Genomic DNA, 20615 nt, shown 5'->3' with positions numbered 1-20615 from the left:
ACGAAGCTTTGACTATAAACGCAGCATTAAGGATTTATATAAGCCATCTGTCTGTCCCTGTGAAAAATTGCTTTAGCCACATAATCAAATAAGCAAAAAGCAGCAAGCGATTTCTTACCGGTAATGAAACAGGCATCAGGGAATTGCAAAGGGACAAAGCAAAGGAAGATTAATACGTCTGAGTCAACAAAAAAAAAAGCTTACCACTCTGCTGTGTGTAGTGGCTGGATGTGCAGAAAAAAGTTTCTAAGAGGAAATGGGTGAACACACTGCATCAGCATTGAGCCTGTATCAAGGCACATACAGACAACATCCAAACCACATCAACATACAACAATGAAACATTGTTACTTTATGTCTAAACAGGCCTTTTACACAATATAAGGTGGAGCAGAAATCTGTCTGATTTAGTAATATCCCTCCAGCAGGTCCTTTGCCAGATCTTAGTGCAGTAGTCGAGTGGAGGTAGCCAAGTGTATTAGCTGTTGTGGCATCATTAGGCAACAAGGCCTAGAGAGAGCATTAGTCACTTGATTAGAAATGATAAAACAATAAGCCACTGAGAGTGTAGCACTTACAAACTGAGGTCACTCAAACACTGTAATTGCATTAGCAGTTGTTTTGCATTACAGTGAGTTTTCCATTAGGGTAAGAGAAGAGCTCAGTGGCAGTGGCAGGAATGTAGTGTAACTACAGAGACATGAAGACAAGAATGGGAATGTTTCACAAGGAAGGGTGAATGAGTGCAATGCTTGGCTTGACGGTTGTGTTCGCGTGTGTGCTGGTGTCCACCACTACCTGTGTTCTTTGGTCAGAGCGAGGCTGTCTCGACAGGGGGTCCTGACACACAAAGCCTGCAGGGATGCAGAAGAGCCATAAAGGGGCATGTTTATGACGTCAGGTCTTAAATATGTTACATTCCCATGACCTTCATGTATTGCATCAACTTCTTAATGTTTGTGCAAGAAACCAATGTGGAGCATAGAGCGACAGAAAGGCAATAAATTAAACAATATCATGCTATATCAAATACATGAATTTTTTAAAAATACATTTAGGTCAGAAAGAAGTGTTTCAAAATAGGGACCCACTGCAGCATAATGCAACCCAGGCCCTGATGCTGAATGGGTTTGTTTCTTAAGCTACAGTCACACTATAGAAAACAGTAGTTGGAGATCACTGTACAACTAAAATTACTGCGACTATATGCAAGGAACTTGCAATATTGTTGCCTTTGAAATGCCTGCTTTGAAGATGGGGAGTTGGTCTGTGACTACTTGCAGACAGTTGAAAACTTTGGTGCATCAAGATGAGTTAGAAGAGTTAGTCCCTTATGACTTTACAACTGAACAGGGTTAGGTTGACAATTGCATGCAATGTGTTTGGGATAAATTGGTAATTAAATGTGAGGAATTAGGAAAAATCAGCTATTTAACAGCAAATTGGCAAAGATGCTCAGCTGCCTTGCTTTTACATAGGAATATAACTACTTTAAAAAAAGTTGGCAACAAGTTGAGCCAAGTCTCCTGCAGATGAATTCTGCTCATCAGTGCAGACTGATTCATAGTGATCGCAAGAACTGGCATTCAGTCTGTTTTTGTTTATAAATTAAACATTATTATTTTCAAACCTTTGCGACTCTGTGCGAGACTGATTCTAACCCTGCCTGGTACAAGGTTACTGGGGCCACACCCTTGAGGCCCCAGTAACCTTGGGGCTACACCCTTGAGGAAGCATGGAAGTGCTTGGTGGCTAAACTTTAGTCCATTTGGCCCATTCGGACAAAGCCCAAAGAGGCAACATGTGCCCACCTTCTTTTGGGTTCACCACCTGCAGAAGGCACTACAGGGTTCAGGTGCAATGTATGGTGGGTGGGTGACTTTCAAGGGTGGAGGCCTCGGCAGTCTGATCTCTAGCTGGTGAAATAAGCTCTTTGGACATGGAACGCCACCTCTCTGATGGGGAAAGAGCCTGAGCTAATGTGTGAAGTTGAAAGATACCCACTAGATATAATTGGGCTCACCTGAACACACACATTGGGTCTAGAACCCATCTATGGGACTCTGCTCCAATCTGGAGTTTCCCTCGAGGAGAGGCAGCAGGTAGGGGCACTAGTATCCCCCCAGGTCCCTGCCTATATGCTGGGGTTTTCCCTGGTGGACAAAACAGTTACTTTCCACCATGTGTTTAGGTTAAGGATAGGAAACTGAATGTCATTTACACTTCTTGCAGATAATGGGTGTGGTGCTCAAGGGTGGGGACTCCATTTTCCTCTTGGGAGAATGTGGCTGTATTGGCTTCATCAGGTGGTGGCCTCTAGATTGCACTGGAGTAGGTTGGAGCTGAGTGTGAAGCGGCAGAAATGTGAATTGGCACCCCAAGTCTGAATCCACGGTTCTCAGCAGGAAAAGGGTGGTGTGCCAACTCCAGGTCAAGAACAAGATGCTGCTCCAAATGGAGGAGTTTAATACCTTTGGATCTTGTTCACGAGTGATGGGAAAGAGACGTGACAGTAAAGGGACCAAAAGAAAAAGACCGTGGATACAACAGTGTAAATGAGCTTCTGGCTAAAGATGAATGGGCTCTACCTTAGTGAATTCAGTCATTTACTGTAGGAGGGATTCAGAGTAGAGCCATTACTCCTCCACATCGAAAGGAGGTTCGGACATCTGTTCGGACAGGCACCCCTTGGGCGCCTCCTGTGCAAGGTCTTCTGGGCATGTACTACCATGAGGAGCCCCAGTCTTAGCAAGACGTTCCCACCCTGTCTAAAAGATTTAAATCTAGAATCTTTTGTTTATTGATTCCCACATTCCTTCATAGCTAACTAGTTGTCACAGTGACCTTTTAAATAAATAGGTTTATGTTCTATCTTGCTCTCACACTTTGGGTGAATTAAATCTATTGACAGCTTAGAGCTCTGGGCTATTTATTCTACCTCATCCAAGCCGTCAGGTAAGTTTCAGGCCCCCACCATGCTCTTGCCTAAACACGGCAATTATTACAAACACTGGTGACAGAGAACTGACAGCTACACGCAAGCAGAAAATTAATGCAAATGGAATGCTGTCATTATTTACAGGTCTGGGAGGCAGCCCAAGTGTTATCAGCCAACAGCGACTTAGTTTGTTTGGTACATAATAGATGTGCTATGTTTTACATGCCACCGCTTATTTTCCCCAGACGCGCAGTAACGTCTCTGTCCAAAGATAACTGGCAATTTATGATTCTACCCTTTCATTTAATGAGCCAGTGGAGAGGGTTTCAAGCCACAGTATGGCCTAGGGTTAAGACGCACATGCACATGTGTGCACACATTCACTCACATGGGCGTAATCACCACTCCTTTAATATCATTAGGCTGTGACCACAGATAGACTTAATGGTTCGGTGCCATTTTAGATGGACGCCTGCTAATCAGTATGCTCTGTGTAAAATATAACTGGTAACAAGGATAAAGAAGAGTATTAAGTAAAGTTAAATAATCAAGATCTTTTTCCCCACGTATACGGATTTATTTTGTATCTACAAAGAAAAGGATAAAGTCTAAAACTATGTGGGCTCCTATAGTTTCATATCTGAAGTCTTCATCTACATGAGAATTTATAATTAAGAAGGGAGGAAACATAACAAAGACACAGTATCTCTCTTTCCCTGCAGCAAACATTAAAAAACAATGTTGATCTCTGCCTTGGGCCAGGCTTAATGACCACAAAAAGTAGGCTTACGTTAACGTTTTTTGTCTGCAAGTCATTTAATGTCAATTAATGAAAGCTACGATTTGTTCTTTCAACAGTGGAGCGCCCATTAGGAAGCCATACAGCTATTTTTGGCACTTTGCAAAACTCAACTCGTGGAATGCAGGAAAACATTAAGCATTAAACAATAGTCGACTGTCTCCACTTAAAACCTGCTGGTTAAAAGAAGCAACTAGCAGTTATGGCTTTTAGTGACACTAGCACAGAAAAAAAGCATACTTGCAGCACTTTTCGTTTCATGTTAGCCTCGCCAAAATAATGTCTTTTCCCCAAATATATACTTGTGCAATAAATGCTCACTGAATGATCTCTTAATTGTGCCTAAGTATTTTTCCATCCAGAGCTTAAGCATGAGTAATGCAAAATTTAACCTTAAAGAACATCTAAATCTTCAGTTCAATTTGTTTATAGGCTCTGACTCCTTGTTACTCAACAGTTAATCTAGCTTCATTCTGCGTTGCGATTTGTATATTGATGGCTTACTGTAGGTGTGGAACGTCAGCGTTATAGTATTTTTAAGATTCATACTGATACGATATTTGGTGATTTAAAAATTCAATACATTGAAAGATATGTTTTTTTCTTTTAGAGACATGAAACATCAACAGACTTCGCTAATATTTTATGTGTAGTTATTTATAAGTCCTTATTAGGATAATATGAAAAGGCAATAAAAAAATAATCTTGTTTTGTTGTCACAAGTTGTGAATTATAACAACTATTCTTTTTGACTTTAGTCAGATCGATGCCTACAAAGTTCCAAAAAGACTCCCGTAATTGCCCTTTTAACATTGTTAACATGTACCAATGCAACTGTTTGCTTTAAACCTGACATCTGTTAATGTTTACTTTTTCCCCATAACTTTTAATGTCGATATTCTCCCAAGATTTGTCCTTTGATTTTTATTTAGTGGCTGATAATATGGAGATACAGACATGTAAATGGACTGGTACTTATATAGCGCTTTTCTATTTAAGCACTCAAAGTGTTTTCTCACTACAAGCCCCATTCACCAATACCTGTACACATTCTTACAAGGGCTTTTATCTATGCCTAAGCCTAAGCACTTGCTTCCTAATAGTCAAACACCAATGTGTGAGGTATCAGGGCCTGAGGCTACTTTAATTCACCAGCATTTCCTATGCAAGTCTACATCAAGCTCAAAGTGCACATTTTAAATGAAGTGATTGTCTATAAAGTCCACCCACTTGTGCAAAACTGTGGAATTAAATATAAGCTGCATTCATTCCTGCCGGATGCACTCACCCACAAGTGAAAACATGTCTGCAATCATGCTGGCCTTTATCTTTAAATCCAAGGGAGCATCACTGTAAATAAGCAGATTTCACAAACAAAAACATTATTGGCATATAATGTCAGACTAAAATGCTCATCAGTTGAGTGCCTTCAACATGGCACTGAAATTAGGAACATTTTACAACCTTGAGATGATTAAAAAAAAAACACCTACAGCTTTACATTTTACATGGAGAACTACTGCTCAAGAGCACTTTAAAATAATAAAAGAAAGGCTGGCTCCTTTGAAGCAAACTATAATAAAGAAATGAGGGGTGTCTCAATACTTTTGCAAAGTACTGCGTGTTTTGGAAAAGAGATCCTCCTGAAATAACAAATGACAACAATTTAATACAGTAATTGAGTCACTCACCAGGCTAGGGAGGGAGAAAGGTTCACCTCTAACAACCAGGGTTTGAGGTTGGAGTCAATGAGCACATCAAAACCATACAGTTCTATAGAGGGAAACACAAAATGAATCAAAAGGTTTTACTGCAGACAAAGAAGTCAGCAGAAACAGGATTACTAAAAAAAAAAAGAAAAAATCTCCCAGATCTGCTCAGTTAAAGGATGAAGGATATCAAAGTCAGAAGCACTTCCAGAGTTCTGTCATAACCTCATTATGTGGCATCTGGCAACATGGCCCATGACTTTCTGCTATTGATTACACGCATGTTATATACCCAATCATTCAAGAAAGAAACATTTACCAGTGCCTGCTACTGAGGGACTGGCTCAAATGCTTTAACCAAGCATATATATACACATCTCTCATGAAGATTCTTACATAAGATGGTGGCTCAAAAACAAACTGTCCAGCAAATAATTTTGGTTGAGAAGGTTAAAGTCAAATGTACATAGTTTCATTAGATATTACCTAGAAGGACACTGCCCTAATGGTCACCAGAAAGAGTTCCAGCACCATCATAAGTTAGTATCTTTTTAACTTGGAAAATAAATTCAGATACTAAACTGGGACCATGACTTACAGTGGCAAAATCTAGGGAATTAGAAAGCCTTAGACAATATATTATTATAGTATATATTTCACCCCAGTTATAGCTGAGCACTGAGTGACACAATAAAAAAGTGGTCAGGCAGTTCCCCATGTAAAAATTAATCCACTCTACTCCAATTTTCTCTCCTGTTTCACTGACTGATATATGGCTCACAGTGGCAGAGTTGCCCTATGTGCCATATGAAAGCTCTCACACTGTTCTGGGGAGTGTCACCCAATAAGCCAACGAGCCATCGGCCCCAGCAGCAGCGTGCAGGGAAACCGCAGTATTTTACAGGGATAGCGTGAAGCCCAGCCAAAGAGGCAGAGAAAAAATCCCTCTAATGGCACTTCAAAAGAACAGGCTATGTTGAGAATAGGCCTGGGTGGCTGGAGGTTTCAAAGCTGCTGTAAGCAGCACTGTTTGTTCTAACATCTCAGGTCAATGCCAGTGTTAAGCACACAAAAGCCAGCATGACAGCCACCAGTGGCCCCAGCTTTACATTCAGTATCACATTGATAAAACAGAGCAGATCAAGTTTAAAAGGATGAGTAAATGTAATTATGTGATGTTGTATATAGTTAAAAACTCGTGAAGTTAACCATTAAACAAACCATGAGTTGTATGAGATGTGTATAGTATGTACACTGGAGCATGTCTAAATAACTTGCAGATGTTGGAACAAAAAATAAAATCCTGGAGGCAGATGTCAAGTAAAACTGCTTGATATTCATCAGAAATGGTCAAGAAGTTTTGTTCATTTTGGTAAAAAATGCGGGTCTCCATTTATTACTTTCAATTCATTTTAGAATGAAATGCATTTTGTATCTGAGGACAGATGTTACATTTCCTTTCTGTGAGTGACAAATGGGTTATAGGAGCATATGCTTATAAAAGGTTATATGGATTTCGTTATATGGCGAAAACATGACTCATACAAACATGTCTGTTTGGTGTATGTAATTTATAGGCTATCCGCATGCAATGTAAAGCTGTCTGCTCATTCGTGTTTGAATGAATAAACTGTTTCTGTTGAAAAGAAATGCAACAGCCATGCAGTTTTTGTAAGAAACAAATCTGCTCTGGACCAACAGAGAAAATATGTTGAACTGAAATTGTGGCATAGGGTTCTTGTTTGCTGTAAATAAAATTATTTTCAACATTAAAGGAACAGTGTTTAAAATCTCTCCACTAGGTGTTAATAGATTTCAGATTGCAGTCAACTGAATACTGAATTCTCTTTTATTATGGTGCGTTGCTGAATAAGTCGGAAGTTCCCATTCAGAGATTTTTTGTGAAACGCCCCCTCAACTCGGACTGAAACTTGAAAAATCAGAACAAATCGACATACCCCAACTTAGTAATCCAAGAAGGTGGTGCTGAATTTAAATGTTTGTAAAATTGTGAATTTTTAATCTGTACTTCCACTGCTAAATAAGCCATACACAGAACTGATCAGGCTCGATACATGAATGTGTTTTTTAAGTGCAAAAAATAAGTATGCTGTATTTCTAGTGATACCTAAATGACTCTTCCTTGCCAAGAACCAAAACAAATCCTGTTTCTCCTAGCTTTTTCTGGAAGATCCTAACTTGGGAGTGTTGCGAGGTATCTGGAACGCGGCATTACCTGTCTTATTTCAATTCATAATCCCAGATATAGTGTTCATGTGTAGTGAGTATAGGCGGTCAGTCCTCTGTTTACCTCAGCTGTCTACATGCTTTGTGTCCACATCGATCAACACTGGAGAAGGCTGAAAAGGTCTGATAGAACTCGATGAGTCAGTAAAGCTCACTTCTGTCTACTGACAGCGATACTATAAGTTGTTGAGAATATCCTGAATAGCTAGTGACTGATCTCTCGCCACATAAATAAAATTTGATTAGACGGAACATCGATGTCCATCTCAGCCACTTTATTCGAGATGATGGGCAACATGTTGAAATCCACACACTGGCACCTGCTCCTATATATTTTTAGTGGATTAATTCTTTACATTCATGAGAATGTATCAGTTTGCTAGAAGATTTAGTTGCACATTAATCTATGTATATTAATGAGTCCAACATTCTTTTTTCTATTAAATAACAAAGAATGACTTACTGTACCTTTAAATGAGTTTGTTAAATGTAATTTTTTCAGGACACACCTTGAGAACATTTCTTTACATCAGGGAAGCACAATATCACTGGGTCACTGTATATCACATGCACTGAGAGCTGAACTTATGGTAGTGTCATAGGGTCCAAATTGGTGAAAGTGCAAACACTATTTTCGTGATGGAAATGAGCAAAGTCTGCCTTACGCCCACAAGCCAAAAGCTGCAACATAAGCTGCCACTGCCATCTTTACCTTCTTTAACTTCTGCGGATGGACGGGACCCCCACTGCTAAGCAGTGCTCACTTAGCAAAGCATTTTATTTTCCACTTGCTAGCTTTATACCATTCAATCCATTTTATAGGAAGATGGGGAGAGAGTGTGTGTATCATAAAGCTTATAGACAAGAGCGCTGGAATAAAATGGCTTAGCTTACGCTCTCACTTCAGTGGCACCACAACAACAGGGAGAAAAAACAACAACAACAAAAGAAAAAAAACAGGAGGTGTTACACCACCTCACCGTCCCCCCCGACATGCAGGCTCCATGTGTCACAAATTTTCCCCCAATTAGTAGCAGACGCCATTCCTTCCCTGTGAGCCTGTCGAAGCGCTCACTGTTAGGCACGTTTGTTCTGCGGCTCGACCGCTGCCAGGGGAACACTTTTAAATGTGCCCACAGAGAGCCCACAACAAGCATCACAGACAAGCAGACGAGAGGCAGCGAACATCCACATCACACCCATTAAAGAGGGAGGGAGAGAATAAATATGACAGAGAAAAGGGATGATGAAGAGTTTTTTGAGGGTTTTTTTTGGTGTGCTTTCTTTTTTGTTATTGGATGGGCGCTGCTGGAAAATTCACCACAACAGACAAATGCCCAAAAACAATGATCTCCCCCACCCTGCCCATGCAGCTTGTTGGTCCACAATAACAACATCAACATAAAGTATTTCCTTCATGTGTGTTCTTTTCACAGCAAGGACAATTAAATTCAGAAATAAATTAATGGCGCTGAACTGTTTCACTGCTGTCGCAAGGAGCTTAACAGGCACGCCTCAGAGCCACAATCGAGAAAACACTCCCAGGACAACAAATTAAGTCGCTGTTAACACTCTATAGCGTTATTGTGATAGTGCGACCCAAAACCATTAATCATTCTCGAAAACACTCAGTTACACAGCAGCTGCACTGTCATCATAGGAAAACAAACACTGTGCCGCAGTGAAGTGTGGGAGTATCTGACAAATGTAAGACAGGCAGAGTGGTTCGCAGACGGGAGATCCAACCACACTCAGCACTTAATGAGGGACGTTCAGTGAAACATAGGACCAGTAAGTGGAATGTTTTGTGTGTAATAAAATAGGCCTTTGGCTTGGCTAATCAGATCAAAACATCTCATAATCAGCATCTCTCAGCAAAAAACCCTGTCCATTAATCACACAGCAGCGGTAAAGAGCTGCATGGGTGGCATTTTCTCTCCACGGACACACACTCACACACACACACACTTACACCCACTCCTTACAATGTAAAACGAAAAAACTGCTGTTTTTATTTCTTCCCACATGAGACATTACGGAGCTATAAAAAGATTTTGTTACAGTATGTGCATTTAGACACACCGTGCAATTCAAGCAAAGGGAAGAAATCCAATTGGAAAACAATAAACATTGTATTAAAGCCATTAATAGACATTAAAATGGCAGGGAACAATTTGCAGTAAATTAAGATTATAATGTGCTTTATGGTCTCGCATGGCTCCCTTCCAGACAAGCAACAGACTGTATTAAAACTCTAAACAATGGCTGCTTTTATCAGCACGTTCATTGAGCTAACACACATGCATTTGTTGCCACGCATTCTGACGCTTTACCTGTTTACTATTACAGGCATGCCAGGAAGAAGGCTGAGGATAGTGGTGGCTGTGAAGTGGGAAAATATAGTAAGGATAAGTGAAAGAGGAGAAGCAAAGGAGCTGACAGTGGCTGAGTGAACATGACTCCCAGGTGGTTAGGGTGGGTTTTTATTTCAGGGACAAGAAAAAGAAGCCCACAAAGATATCGGACTGGACTGCCTGAAGCTTAGACAGCTTTAAGCTTGTATGTTTGGAAAACACATGGTTTATACTGGTTTCTACATGTTCCTGTGTTCATAATGTATGCACATACACACAGAGAGCAACATGACCACACTGGGAGAGACAGATCAACAGAGAAAGGATGAGGGTGGTCTACTGTCTATCTTTGGAAATATAATCCTGTAAATAGACTATGAATGCTGTAATTAACTTGCTTGAGGCCATCTAAGACAACAAAACTGCACTAAATTCAACAGTAAACTGATACGGATGAAGTACGATAATGGCCATGCTCACAACAGACTCCAGAGTATTATGGGTCCTAATCAAAAGGTGCAGTACCTAATTGTTATTGTTCAGTCCAGCTACTGTATACATGAAGCAGACTTGGGTTTCTGCAATATTAATGTAAACACCTCTTACCACTTGTTCACCTTTAGTTCAGTTTCAAAGCAGGCTATGAACAAAACAATATAAAACAGGAACACATTCTTACTCGTCTACAGGTTGGTGCAAGATCAGATTCAGTTGCTAGTGTGCTGTTTGCATGCATCTGTGGAGCATTTTTGTGAATGCATTTAAAAAAACAAAACAATGGTAAATGGCCTGTATTTATATAGCGCTTTACTAGTCCCTAAGGACCCCAAAGCGCTTTACATATCCAGTCATCCACCCATTCACACACACATTCACACACTGGTGATGGCAGCTACATTGTAGCCACAGCCACCCTGGGGCGCACTGACAGAGGCAAGGCTGCCGGACACTGGCGCCACCGGGCCCTCTGACCACCACCAGTAGGCAACGGGTGAAGTGTCTTGCCCAAGGACACAACGACCGAGACTGTCCAAGCCGGGGCTCGAACCGGCAACCTTCCGATTACAAGGCAAACTCCCAACTCTTGAGCCACGATCGCCCGGTAAAACAAAACAAAACACAAAAACAGAATACAAGCACTGACAAAAATAATGAATGAGAACAGGAGCAAACCTGTTTATCCATTCTTGTTTTTCACCCCCTCTCTCCAAAAATATGTCATCGCGTTGTATACAGTGTCTCTCAGGTATGTATGAAAGCCAGGTTGAGGCTTGGTAAGTAAATACCTGCATGGTCACCTTTACACCCTGGGTTAATGTGTGTTTTCTCAACCTTGCAGTGATGCTCAGGGTGCAGATAGCATCTTTATGCAGGCGAATGTCTGATGGTTATATTTTGCTGATATGCATCCAGTACAGCCCAAACAACCGCCCATCGTAGGACTATTACGTCTAAGAGGCCTGTCACAACTGTGGAGTCCTTTATTTTTCTAACGACTGAGAGGTGAGGAGAATGTGAGCATGAAAGGGCGAATTATAAACATAACGCGGCAGAAGAAGCAGCAAGAGAAAAGGGGGGGAGAGAGTGAAAAAGAGGCAGTGGTGCTGAGAGAAGCTAGGCCAGCATACTCGCTTTCAAACCCAAAATCTCAGAAAGGCTGCCAGACACGAAGAAAGAGCGCAGACAATTAGTGCCAACACTAACATGGGTAATGGCTCCAAAATGGAGTTCACACGAGCCCACTGCAAGGCAAGACTAGCCAAGAAAACAGTCAGTCTAAATCAGGCTGAATGGCAACAGAGGAGAGGAAGCAAATTCCTGCTTCAGTCAACAGGCCGTCCACGACCCGGCAGCCAGTCAGAGGGCAGCAAGCATGCAGGAAGGTTCCACACTGAGGAATGAATGTCTACAACTTCAGCACGGTTCAGTGGACAAATAGTATGGAGGAGCTGCTGGACAATGAATCTGAAGCTGAAGAGAAATGTGAGGGGTGTGGTAATATGTATGACTAAGTATGTGTGAGTGCTTCTGCACCGTGAGCAAAAAGAGAGATTTTCTTTCCCCCCGGAGTTCAAATTTCATTCAAAAGAAATTCTTGAGGAGCCACATTTGTGCTGATGGCCTTCACATTCAGACTAGTCTTTCAGAATTTTAGCAAATTCTTTTGGAAACGCAGCTGGATCCCATAATTCACAGTGGCTGTAGCAGGTGTAAGCATATTTTGGGGGACTAGATTGTTTTAACTGTGGCTGGGGAAAAAAGATAGTTTTAAGAAGAATAGGAAATGATTACCAAAGCAGTTTGTCTTGTGAGGAACAAATGTCTTGCAGGCGGTGGCTATCTGTAGCTCAGCGCTCAGTACAGCTTTGACGATGAGGTCCTCAACTTGCTTCATCAGCACTGCGACAGAAACATCAAAGGAAAATAAGATATTTTAAAAAAGAAAACAGATTGAAAAGTTACTTCTGTCGTCATTGCATGGATATTAAAAATGAAAAGAACAAGGTGAAGGTCTAACTCACATGTGGTGTCCTTCCCCTCCTGCTTCAAATACCTCAGCACTGCACTCATACTCCATTTGTTCCCATAATCCTCAACTTCGGGGTCATCGCAACTGAAAAGAAAGAAATGAGCTTCAAACACTCCAGCCGTAATAAATGGATGAGTCAGAGGGGGAGCCTTCCCGTAACAGCACCGCGTTGTATTTTGATCACTGAAGGGACTTACCTGACATAATCGCTGCTCTTTTTGTTCACGCTGTAGTTGGTGAGGTGCATGAATGTGTTCTTGATGTTCTTTGAAGTCCTGTCATACTTAACTGTGGCAAATCTGTGAAGGAGCAGGGTTTATTTACACAAGAGGAAAAAGGGGGGGGAAAAATCCTTCTACGTAATCCAACTATTCCCCTACATATCCATGTGCCGTAACATCCACATTTGTAAGACACTTGACTATAAATAATAAGGGCACTTGGGAAAGAGATTAGTTTCTGGCAGTGTTTGAGAGGAGTGGATGCCACATGTGCAATAATGAGAATTCCTTTGGCACACACCATGTACCTGAATACCAACACATGTGAAGGAATGTCAGGAGATAAAAGTGGGATTCAAGATTCGGCCATGATTTACTGAAAACAGTTGATAATGAAGCCAGCAAATAAGAGGGAAGTGGCACTGTGTTTCCAGCATGAGCACGCACCTCTATCAGAGCGAGGTGAGGAGCCAGTCATTCTATAAATCATCAACCCTCTCCTGACCCAACCGTGTCTGACAATAGCCTTTCTTTGTTAAAGAAATTATTATTGCTCTGAACACCCAGGCCTAATAACTCGAGCGCAATTACATAAAGTCGTGATAGATATGAGCTTTGAACAATGTCACAATCAGCAAACATTTGATTAGCACATCCTACAAGTGAAACAATAGAGCGCTTTGTTTTAAAGTGGCCAAAGCCACACGCTCCACACAGGCAGTCTGCAAAGTTTAGGATGCCCTCTTGTGGGTGCTAAAGGAAGATGAATGTAGTGTTTCACAAAGTCCCGCTGGATCCATAATAATAAACAAGACTTTCCTTAACAACACGCAACGTGGCACAAAAACCTAATATAACGTGACACATATAAACAGGAAGTTTCATGTTGGTTAACCACTTATCTAAATTAGGGGAGCCTATTCAAACTGTCAGAAGCCAAGAGGACAGCTCGCTAGTCCTTCACAGGGCTGACAGAGTGAGAGGCAAGGACAATCTCACATCACTGAATTTTAAATTGATAACTGGTGGTTTTAGAAGAGAGAAAGAACTTATATTTAGTAAAAGAATGTGTTGAGTGGACATGAAGATGATGGTGACTTATTGTTCTATCTATGCCATCCAGCCAGAACTGACCAACTAGAAAGTCAAATACAACCCTATGGATGACTCTGAGAAGTGTGTGAACTGCAGTTGAAGTGTGTCAATCAAATGCATCGTGATGTGGCGACGCCAGCAACAGCAAACAACACAGAGTGGAAATGTAGGTGTTGAATCATAAAGACGTAACATACTGTTATTTTTCAGTTGCAAAAAAATAAAAGTGAAGACTTTGATCATCATCTCATCAAGTTAAGGTGACTTCTACATAAGAAGCATTGTGAGTGCCTCCTAAGTGAGGTGTCTTGGGGTATACCGGTAGGAGAACCTGGGGCAGACCCAGGACACACTTAAAAGAATTTGTCTCTCAGCTAAATCAGGAACACTTTGGTAACACAGCCCAGAAGAGCTGAGGAAGTGGCTGGAGAAAGGGAAGTCTATATATATTTGTTTAATATATTTGTTTAAATTAAGATAAGATAAGATAAGATAGAACTTTATTAATCCCTCGGGTGGGTTCCTCTGGGAAATTCGACTTCCAAAAAAAAGCACAGCAACGACCGAAGTTACAGTTACAGAATTGTTATATAAAAAACACCCAGCGCGCCCCTGCGGGCGGTTTATCCTTCAAGCTCGGGTCCTCTACCAGAGGCCTGGGAGCTTGAGGGTCCTGCGCAGTATCTTAGCTGTTCCCAGGACTGCGCTCTTCTGGACAGAGATCTCCGATGTTATTCCCGGGATCTGCTGGAGCCACTCGCCTAGCTTGGGAGTCACCGCACCTAGTGCTCCGATTACCACGGGGACCACCGTTACCTTCACCCTCCACATCCTCTCGAGCTCTTCTCTGAGCCCTTGGTATTTCTCCAGCTTCTCGTGTTCCTTCTTCCTGATATTGCTGTCATTCGGAACCGCTACATCGATCACTACGGCCGTCTTCTTCTGTTTGTCTACCACCACTATGTCCGGTTGGTTAGCCACCACCATTTTGTCCGTCTGTATCTGGAAGTCCCACAGGATCTTAGCTCGGTCATTCTCCACCACCCTTGGGGGCATCTCCCATTTTGACCTCGGGACTTCCAGGTTGTACTCAGTACAGATGTTCCTGTACACTATGCCGGCCACTTGGTTATGGCGTTCCATGTATGCCTTGCCTGCTAGCATCTTGCACCCTGCTGTTATGTGCTGGATTGTCTCTGGGGCATCTTTACACAGCCTGCACCTGGGGTCTTGCCTGGTGTGATAGACCCCAGCCTCTATGGATCTTGTGCTCAGAGCTTGTTCTTGTGCTGCCATGATTAGTGCTTCTGTGCTGTCTTTCAGTCCAGCTTTGTCCAGCCACTGGTAGGATTTCTGGATATCAGCCACCTCCTCTATCTGCCGGTGGTACATACCGTGCAGGGGCCTGTCCTTCCATGATGGTTCCTCGTCTCCCTCCTCTTTCTTGGGTTTCTGCTGCCTGAGGTATTCACTGAGCACTCGGTCAGTTGGGGCCATCTTCCCAATGTATTCTTGGATGTTCCTTGTCTCATCCTGGACTGTGGTGCTGACACTCACCAGTCCCCGGCCCCCTTCCTTCCGCTTAGCGTACAGCCTCAGGGTGCTGGACTTGGGGTGAAACCCTCCATGCATGGTAAGGAGCTTTCTTGTCTTTATGTCAGTGGCTTCTATCTCCTCCTTTGGCCAGCCTATTACCCCAGCAGGGTACCTGATCACGGGCAGGGCGTACGTGTTGATGGCCCGGATCTTGTTCTTACCATTCAGCTGACTCCTCAGGACTTGCCTGACCCTCTGCAGGTACTTGGTGGTTGCAGCCTTTCTAGCGGCCTCTTCATGGTTCCCATTTGCCTGCGGGATCCCCAGGTACTTGTAACTGTCCTCTATGTCTGCAATGTTGCCTTCTGGTAGTTCAATCCCCTCAGTTCTGACTACCTTCCCTCTCTTTGTTACCATCCGACTACACTTCTCCAGTCCGAACGACATTCCAATGTCATTGCTGTATAGCCTGGTAGTGTGGATCAGTGAATCGATGTCTCGTTCACTCTTGGCATACAGCTTGATGTCATCCATGTACAGGAGGTGGCTGACAACTGCTCCGTTCCGTAGTCGGTATCCGTAGCCAGTCTTGTTAATGATCTCACTGAGGGGGTTCAGGCCTATGCAGAACAGCAGTGGGGACAGAGCATCTCCTTGGTAGATCCCGCACTTGATGGTGACTTGTGTTATGGGCTTGGAGTTGGCCTCTAGTGTTGTACGCCACATCCCCATTGAGTTCCTGATGAAGGCTCTTAGGGTCCCATTGATCTTGTACAATTCTAGGCATTCCAGTATCCAGCTGTGGGGCATTGAGTCATAGGCCTTCTTGTAATCAATCCAGGCAGTGCACAGGTTGGTCAGTCTGGTCTTGCAGTCTCGGCTGATTGTTCTGTCTACCAGTAGCTGGTGTTTTGCACCTCTGGTATTCTTGCCAATTCCTTTCTGTGTCCCGCTCATGTATTGACCCATGTGCCTGTTCATCTTAGCCGATATGATGCCTGACAGGAGCTTCCATGTAGTACTGAGGCAGGTTATTGGTCCCTTCTTGGGGTCCTTGGGGATCAGGACCGTCCGGCCTTCAGTTAGCCATTCCGGGTGTCTCTCGTTAACTAGCAGCTGGTTCATTTGTGCTGCCAGACGCTCGTGGAGTGCAGTCAGCTTCTTCAGCCAGTAGGCGTGAACCATGTCGGGCCCTGGTGCTGTCCAACTCTTCATACTGGAGACCCTTTCTTGGATATCTGCCACTGTGATGGTTACTGGACCCTGTTCAGGGAGGTCGCTGTGGTCTGCCCTCAGATCCACTAGCCACTGAGCATTGCCGTTATGGGTTGCATCCTTCTCCCATATGCTCTTCCAGTATTGCTCCGTCTCCAGCCTTGGTGGTGCTGTTCTCTTATTGTTCCCTTGCCACTGAGAGTACACCTTTGCTGGTTCTGTGGAGAACAGCTGGTTTATTCTCCTGCCTTCTATCTCTCTGGTGTACCTCCTCAAGCGGCTGGCCAAGGCTGTGAGTCTTTGCTTGGCAGTTTCCAAGGCCTCAGGTATGGACAGCTTGCTGTATTTCTTAGGCACCTTATTTGTCCCACCTTTCTGCAACTCCGTTAGTTGGCTAACCTCCCTCCGTGCTACTTTGATCTTGCCCTCTAGCCTCCTTCTCCATGGAGGGTACTGCCCCTTGTGGCTGTTCAACTTGTAGCCAAGCATCTCACTGATCACTGCTGCCGTATTGTAGATCAGCTTATTAGTGTCGGTAATCGTGGTTGTAGGTATTGCCCGTAGTGCTGCATTAACATCATCTAGCAGACCTTCTGAGGGTACTTCACGTAATCTTGGTAACCAGCTACGGGGGATCCAGGTTTCAAGCTTGGCCATGATCCTATTTTTCAGGTCAGCTCCTCTCGCACTCAACGATCCTTCTCCTATCGCACTTGGGGCTATGTACCCAATCTCGGGTGGGGGTGATGATATCTCCCCCCTGACCTGGCGTCCTGACTCCTCCTTGCCGTAGCATTTGTGTTGTACCTCGTCAATCTCTAGCTGTGAGAGCAGTCCCTTCTTTCGAATGTTGGAACACTGAGCTACTAGTTGTTTCGCCGTCATTGTGGATGTTGGGTATCGAAGAATCCATAGGTCCCTCATCCTATTCATGTAGCCCCTTCCGCCGGGGTTACTTGCGTAGTAGCATTCCAACAACGCCCTGTTTTCGTCCCTTGCCCACCGATGCCTTCTTGTTCCAGTAGCCCACTTTTTGTCAGGGTGCCCTGGTTCCTCAACACCTGACGCGGACCTTGTTGATCCGGGCGACGTCCGAGCCGGCATGCCTTCATATTTATCTGTCTCGCTCATGTCTGCGGTAGGCTTGCTTAGCATAGGGGGTCTAGCCTTAGGACCCTTACTGGATACAGACGCCCCAGGCAGGAATCGAACTTGTGATCCTCTGTTCCAAAGGCGTGTAGTTTAACCACTACGCTATCCAGCTGCTATATATATATATATATATATATAGCAATATATATATATATATATATATATAGCTATATATATAGCAATATATATATATATATATTGCTATATATATATATATATATATATAGCAATATATATATATATATACAGAGACAAATATAAATAAAATATACAAAGGGGATAAATAGAATAAATAGGAATAAAAAATAAAAAATAAAAAATAAAATTACCGTCTCTATCAGCTAAAAGCAGATAAACAGCAAGATGTATGGCTGTATGGATGGATGGATACCAAAAAGACAACATAAAATCTTATGTAAAAGCACCAGGAGATAGCTTCTATTGTATTAGTCACCATTTCAAAGGTAAAAACACTCACCTAGCCAAGCCTTCCTCATACACATAGATGAGGAGAGGATCGTAAGACGTTACCAACACGTACAAACGAACGTCAAACTTGAACCCTGTAAAAACAACAATTAGATTAAGTCATAAAATTGTTCAGTGCAAATCTGTCAAAAGAAAATAGCAAAAATATAACTGTAACAACTCACCATCAATGAGTAGCGGGTTATTAATATAGCGAGACACCAAAATGTTTTCAGTCATGGAAATCTGATTTGGCTGTAGATGAGAAGCAGGACGCACAAAAGAAGATATGATGAACACAGAAGAAAATGCGGGCAGTATTTTATCACAAGTTTAAAGCTACAACACCACGAATGATTCATATAGAACTGCATTAAATACTCAAGTTCATTGGGCTGACAAGACGCTGCAGTGAACCATAAACATCAAAGGATAATAAGATGAAGAAAAGTTTCAGTGACGCTGGTCATAGCGGGTCAAGCTTCAATAACAGCCTATAAAAACACAATCTGGTGGTGGGAGATGGGTCATTTATGAGGTTGAAATGTGTTGCAGGTGGTGAAGTTGAGAAGAGATGGGGTAAAGGGCGGGGGGGGGGTAGGAGTTGGAGTAACCTCAGCGCTGGCTACAGTTCAGAGAAAAAGCAAAGCAAAAAAGATGAACGTATTTCTTTCTTTTCTCCAAATATCGCTCTGACATTCTTTCCACTGTTTCATAAAAATGCCTGAGAAGAAGAAGAATCGTGCACATGTTTTCCAAGGGTGAGAACCTTGTTGAGCTCCTCCAAGAGCCCGGGGCCTTGAAAGTGTGTGATTTACTCCGCGAAGCTTATTAATGTCTGAAACGCTGGTTGATACTTACTTCGAAGACAGCTGTATCAGTGCAACCCCCACACTTAGATAACATCTGGCCAAGTGACTGTTTGAGTTCACATGGTACTTTTTTATGTCAGTGTGCTTATAGTTAACTCCCACTAAGGTTTTACCCTTAATGCGAATTCATGCTTGCACATGGTTTATTCTCACACACACACACAACAGAAGAGCTGACTGACAGTCAGTATTATTGTTTTGAGCTTTGCTTGGCATTAAGATTAGCTGTTTTCTTCTCCCCGTTTCTCAGTCCGTGTTAACCTATCCTTAAACTCTGCTGGCTTTAGCTTTGTAGTTACTATTAAACACTAGTCCCAGTGCTGGAGTCCCCATTAACAAAGAAAGATTCAGTTAATTGTGTTCAGTGTTGTTTTATCTTTCATACTTTACAAATATGCCAACACTATTTTTATTTTTTTGAAAAGGCTATTTTGGGGAGAAGAACTGTGCATTTCAGATTAGGTCAGAAATCAGGATTTCTGAGTCCCTGGTCCGAAATTTAATCTCGAATGCCCCCTTCAACTCATATTTCCTATTCGGAAAGTCAGAGAAGCCCCACCAACCTCCAGTTAACAGTCTGCAATGGTGGCAATGAATGTAAAGTGTACTACTGTAAACAGTAGTACAACTTGAACTGTAAAATCTCCATAGCCAATGTTGTATGTTTGTGACTTGTTAAAAAAAGCTATACACAAAGCACTGACCAGGCTCTACCCAAGAATGTGCCCCAATGCTGGTTTTAAGTATGTAAATGGACTGATTCTTATATAGTGCTTTTCTGTTCTCCTGGAGCACTCAAAGCACTTTTTTCACCCATTCACACACAGACTCTTTTCTATGCTTTCTAACTAACATTCATACTCTAATAGATACAAACCGGGGAAGCCAGGGATCGAACAACCAACCTTCTGATCAGCAGACAATCAGCAGATGACCTACTCTACCTCCTGAGCTACAGCCACCCCACTGTTACCGCGCCAGATCCGCGGCCCCGAACCGTAGTAAGGAAACCTCTGGCAGTTACTTGACTCGCACCCGGCAACAGCTTACTATACAGGTCAACTCCGCTAGCAAGAAGATCGAGGGAGGCGTAGGAAACTGCTTTACCGAACCTTTATTTCTCCTCCAAGGCACGAACACCGCGTACAGTGGGCTGAAACAGTTTACTCACAGCGGGCATCGCCGATACAACTTTGGCTGCCGAGGGAGTTATTATATTCCTTTTATTTACTTTCTCTTCGTCTCTTCTGTAGTTAACCGTTACTTTTCTTTTCCTTCTCCGCTCACCCTCACACACCCGACAGGCAGTTCCGCTACACACACCCGCATACATTTCCCATCAGGCTTCACCCTTAAAGGACCATGCCTGTAACACTACCCCCACTCTGGATGATAATTAAACCCTTAACATCATTCCAGCACATGAACCCCCCATTAACAAGGAAACATACAGCATTCGTGCCCCCAGTCCAAAAATGG

The 20615-nt window shown here is 42.8% G+C and overlaps 1 protein-coding gene across 7 annotated transcripts in view; it reads right to left on the bottom strand.

Annotated features, from left to right (window-relative positions):
* ttll5 (tubulin tyrosine ligase-like family, member 5) overlaps nt 1-20615 on the bottom strand; it is a 75248-nt gene that overhangs the window by 39853 nt on the left and 14780 nt on the right. For 6 of the 7 annotated variants that reach the window (XM_085441593.1, XM_085441597.1, XM_085441595.1 and 3 more), the window contains exons 8-16: nt 18450-18519; nt 18275-18359; nt 12775-12876; nt 12570-12661; nt 12340-12447; nt 5429-5510; nt 5026-5087; nt 799-854; nt 205-246 (exon numbers count right to left, since the gene is read on the bottom strand). In XM_085441593.1, coding sequence (XP_085297719.1) covers nt 205-246; nt 799-854; nt 5026-5087; nt 5429-5510; nt 12340-12447; nt 12570-12661; nt 12775-12876; nt 18275-18359; nt 18450-18519 — 699 coding nt within the window. The remainder of the gene's footprint in view (nt 1-204; nt 247-798; nt 855-5025; nt 5088-5428; nt 5511-12339; nt 12448-12569; nt 12662-12774; nt 12877-18274; nt 18360-18449; nt 18520-20615) is intronic. The other variant, XM_085441600.1, reaches the window with a different exon arrangement.

Source organism: Copadichromis virginalis, linkage group LG19 (assembly GCF_057382275.1).
Source record: "Copadichromis virginalis isolate Kocher_CV1m ecotype Utaka linkage group LG19, C_Virginalis_male_GT1.1, whole genome shotgun sequence".
NCBI classification, from domain to species: Eukaryota; Metazoa; Chordata; class Actinopteri; order Cichliformes; family Cichlidae; genus Copadichromis; species Copadichromis virginalis.
This window is presented reverse-complemented; position numbering and strand designations above follow the sequence as displayed.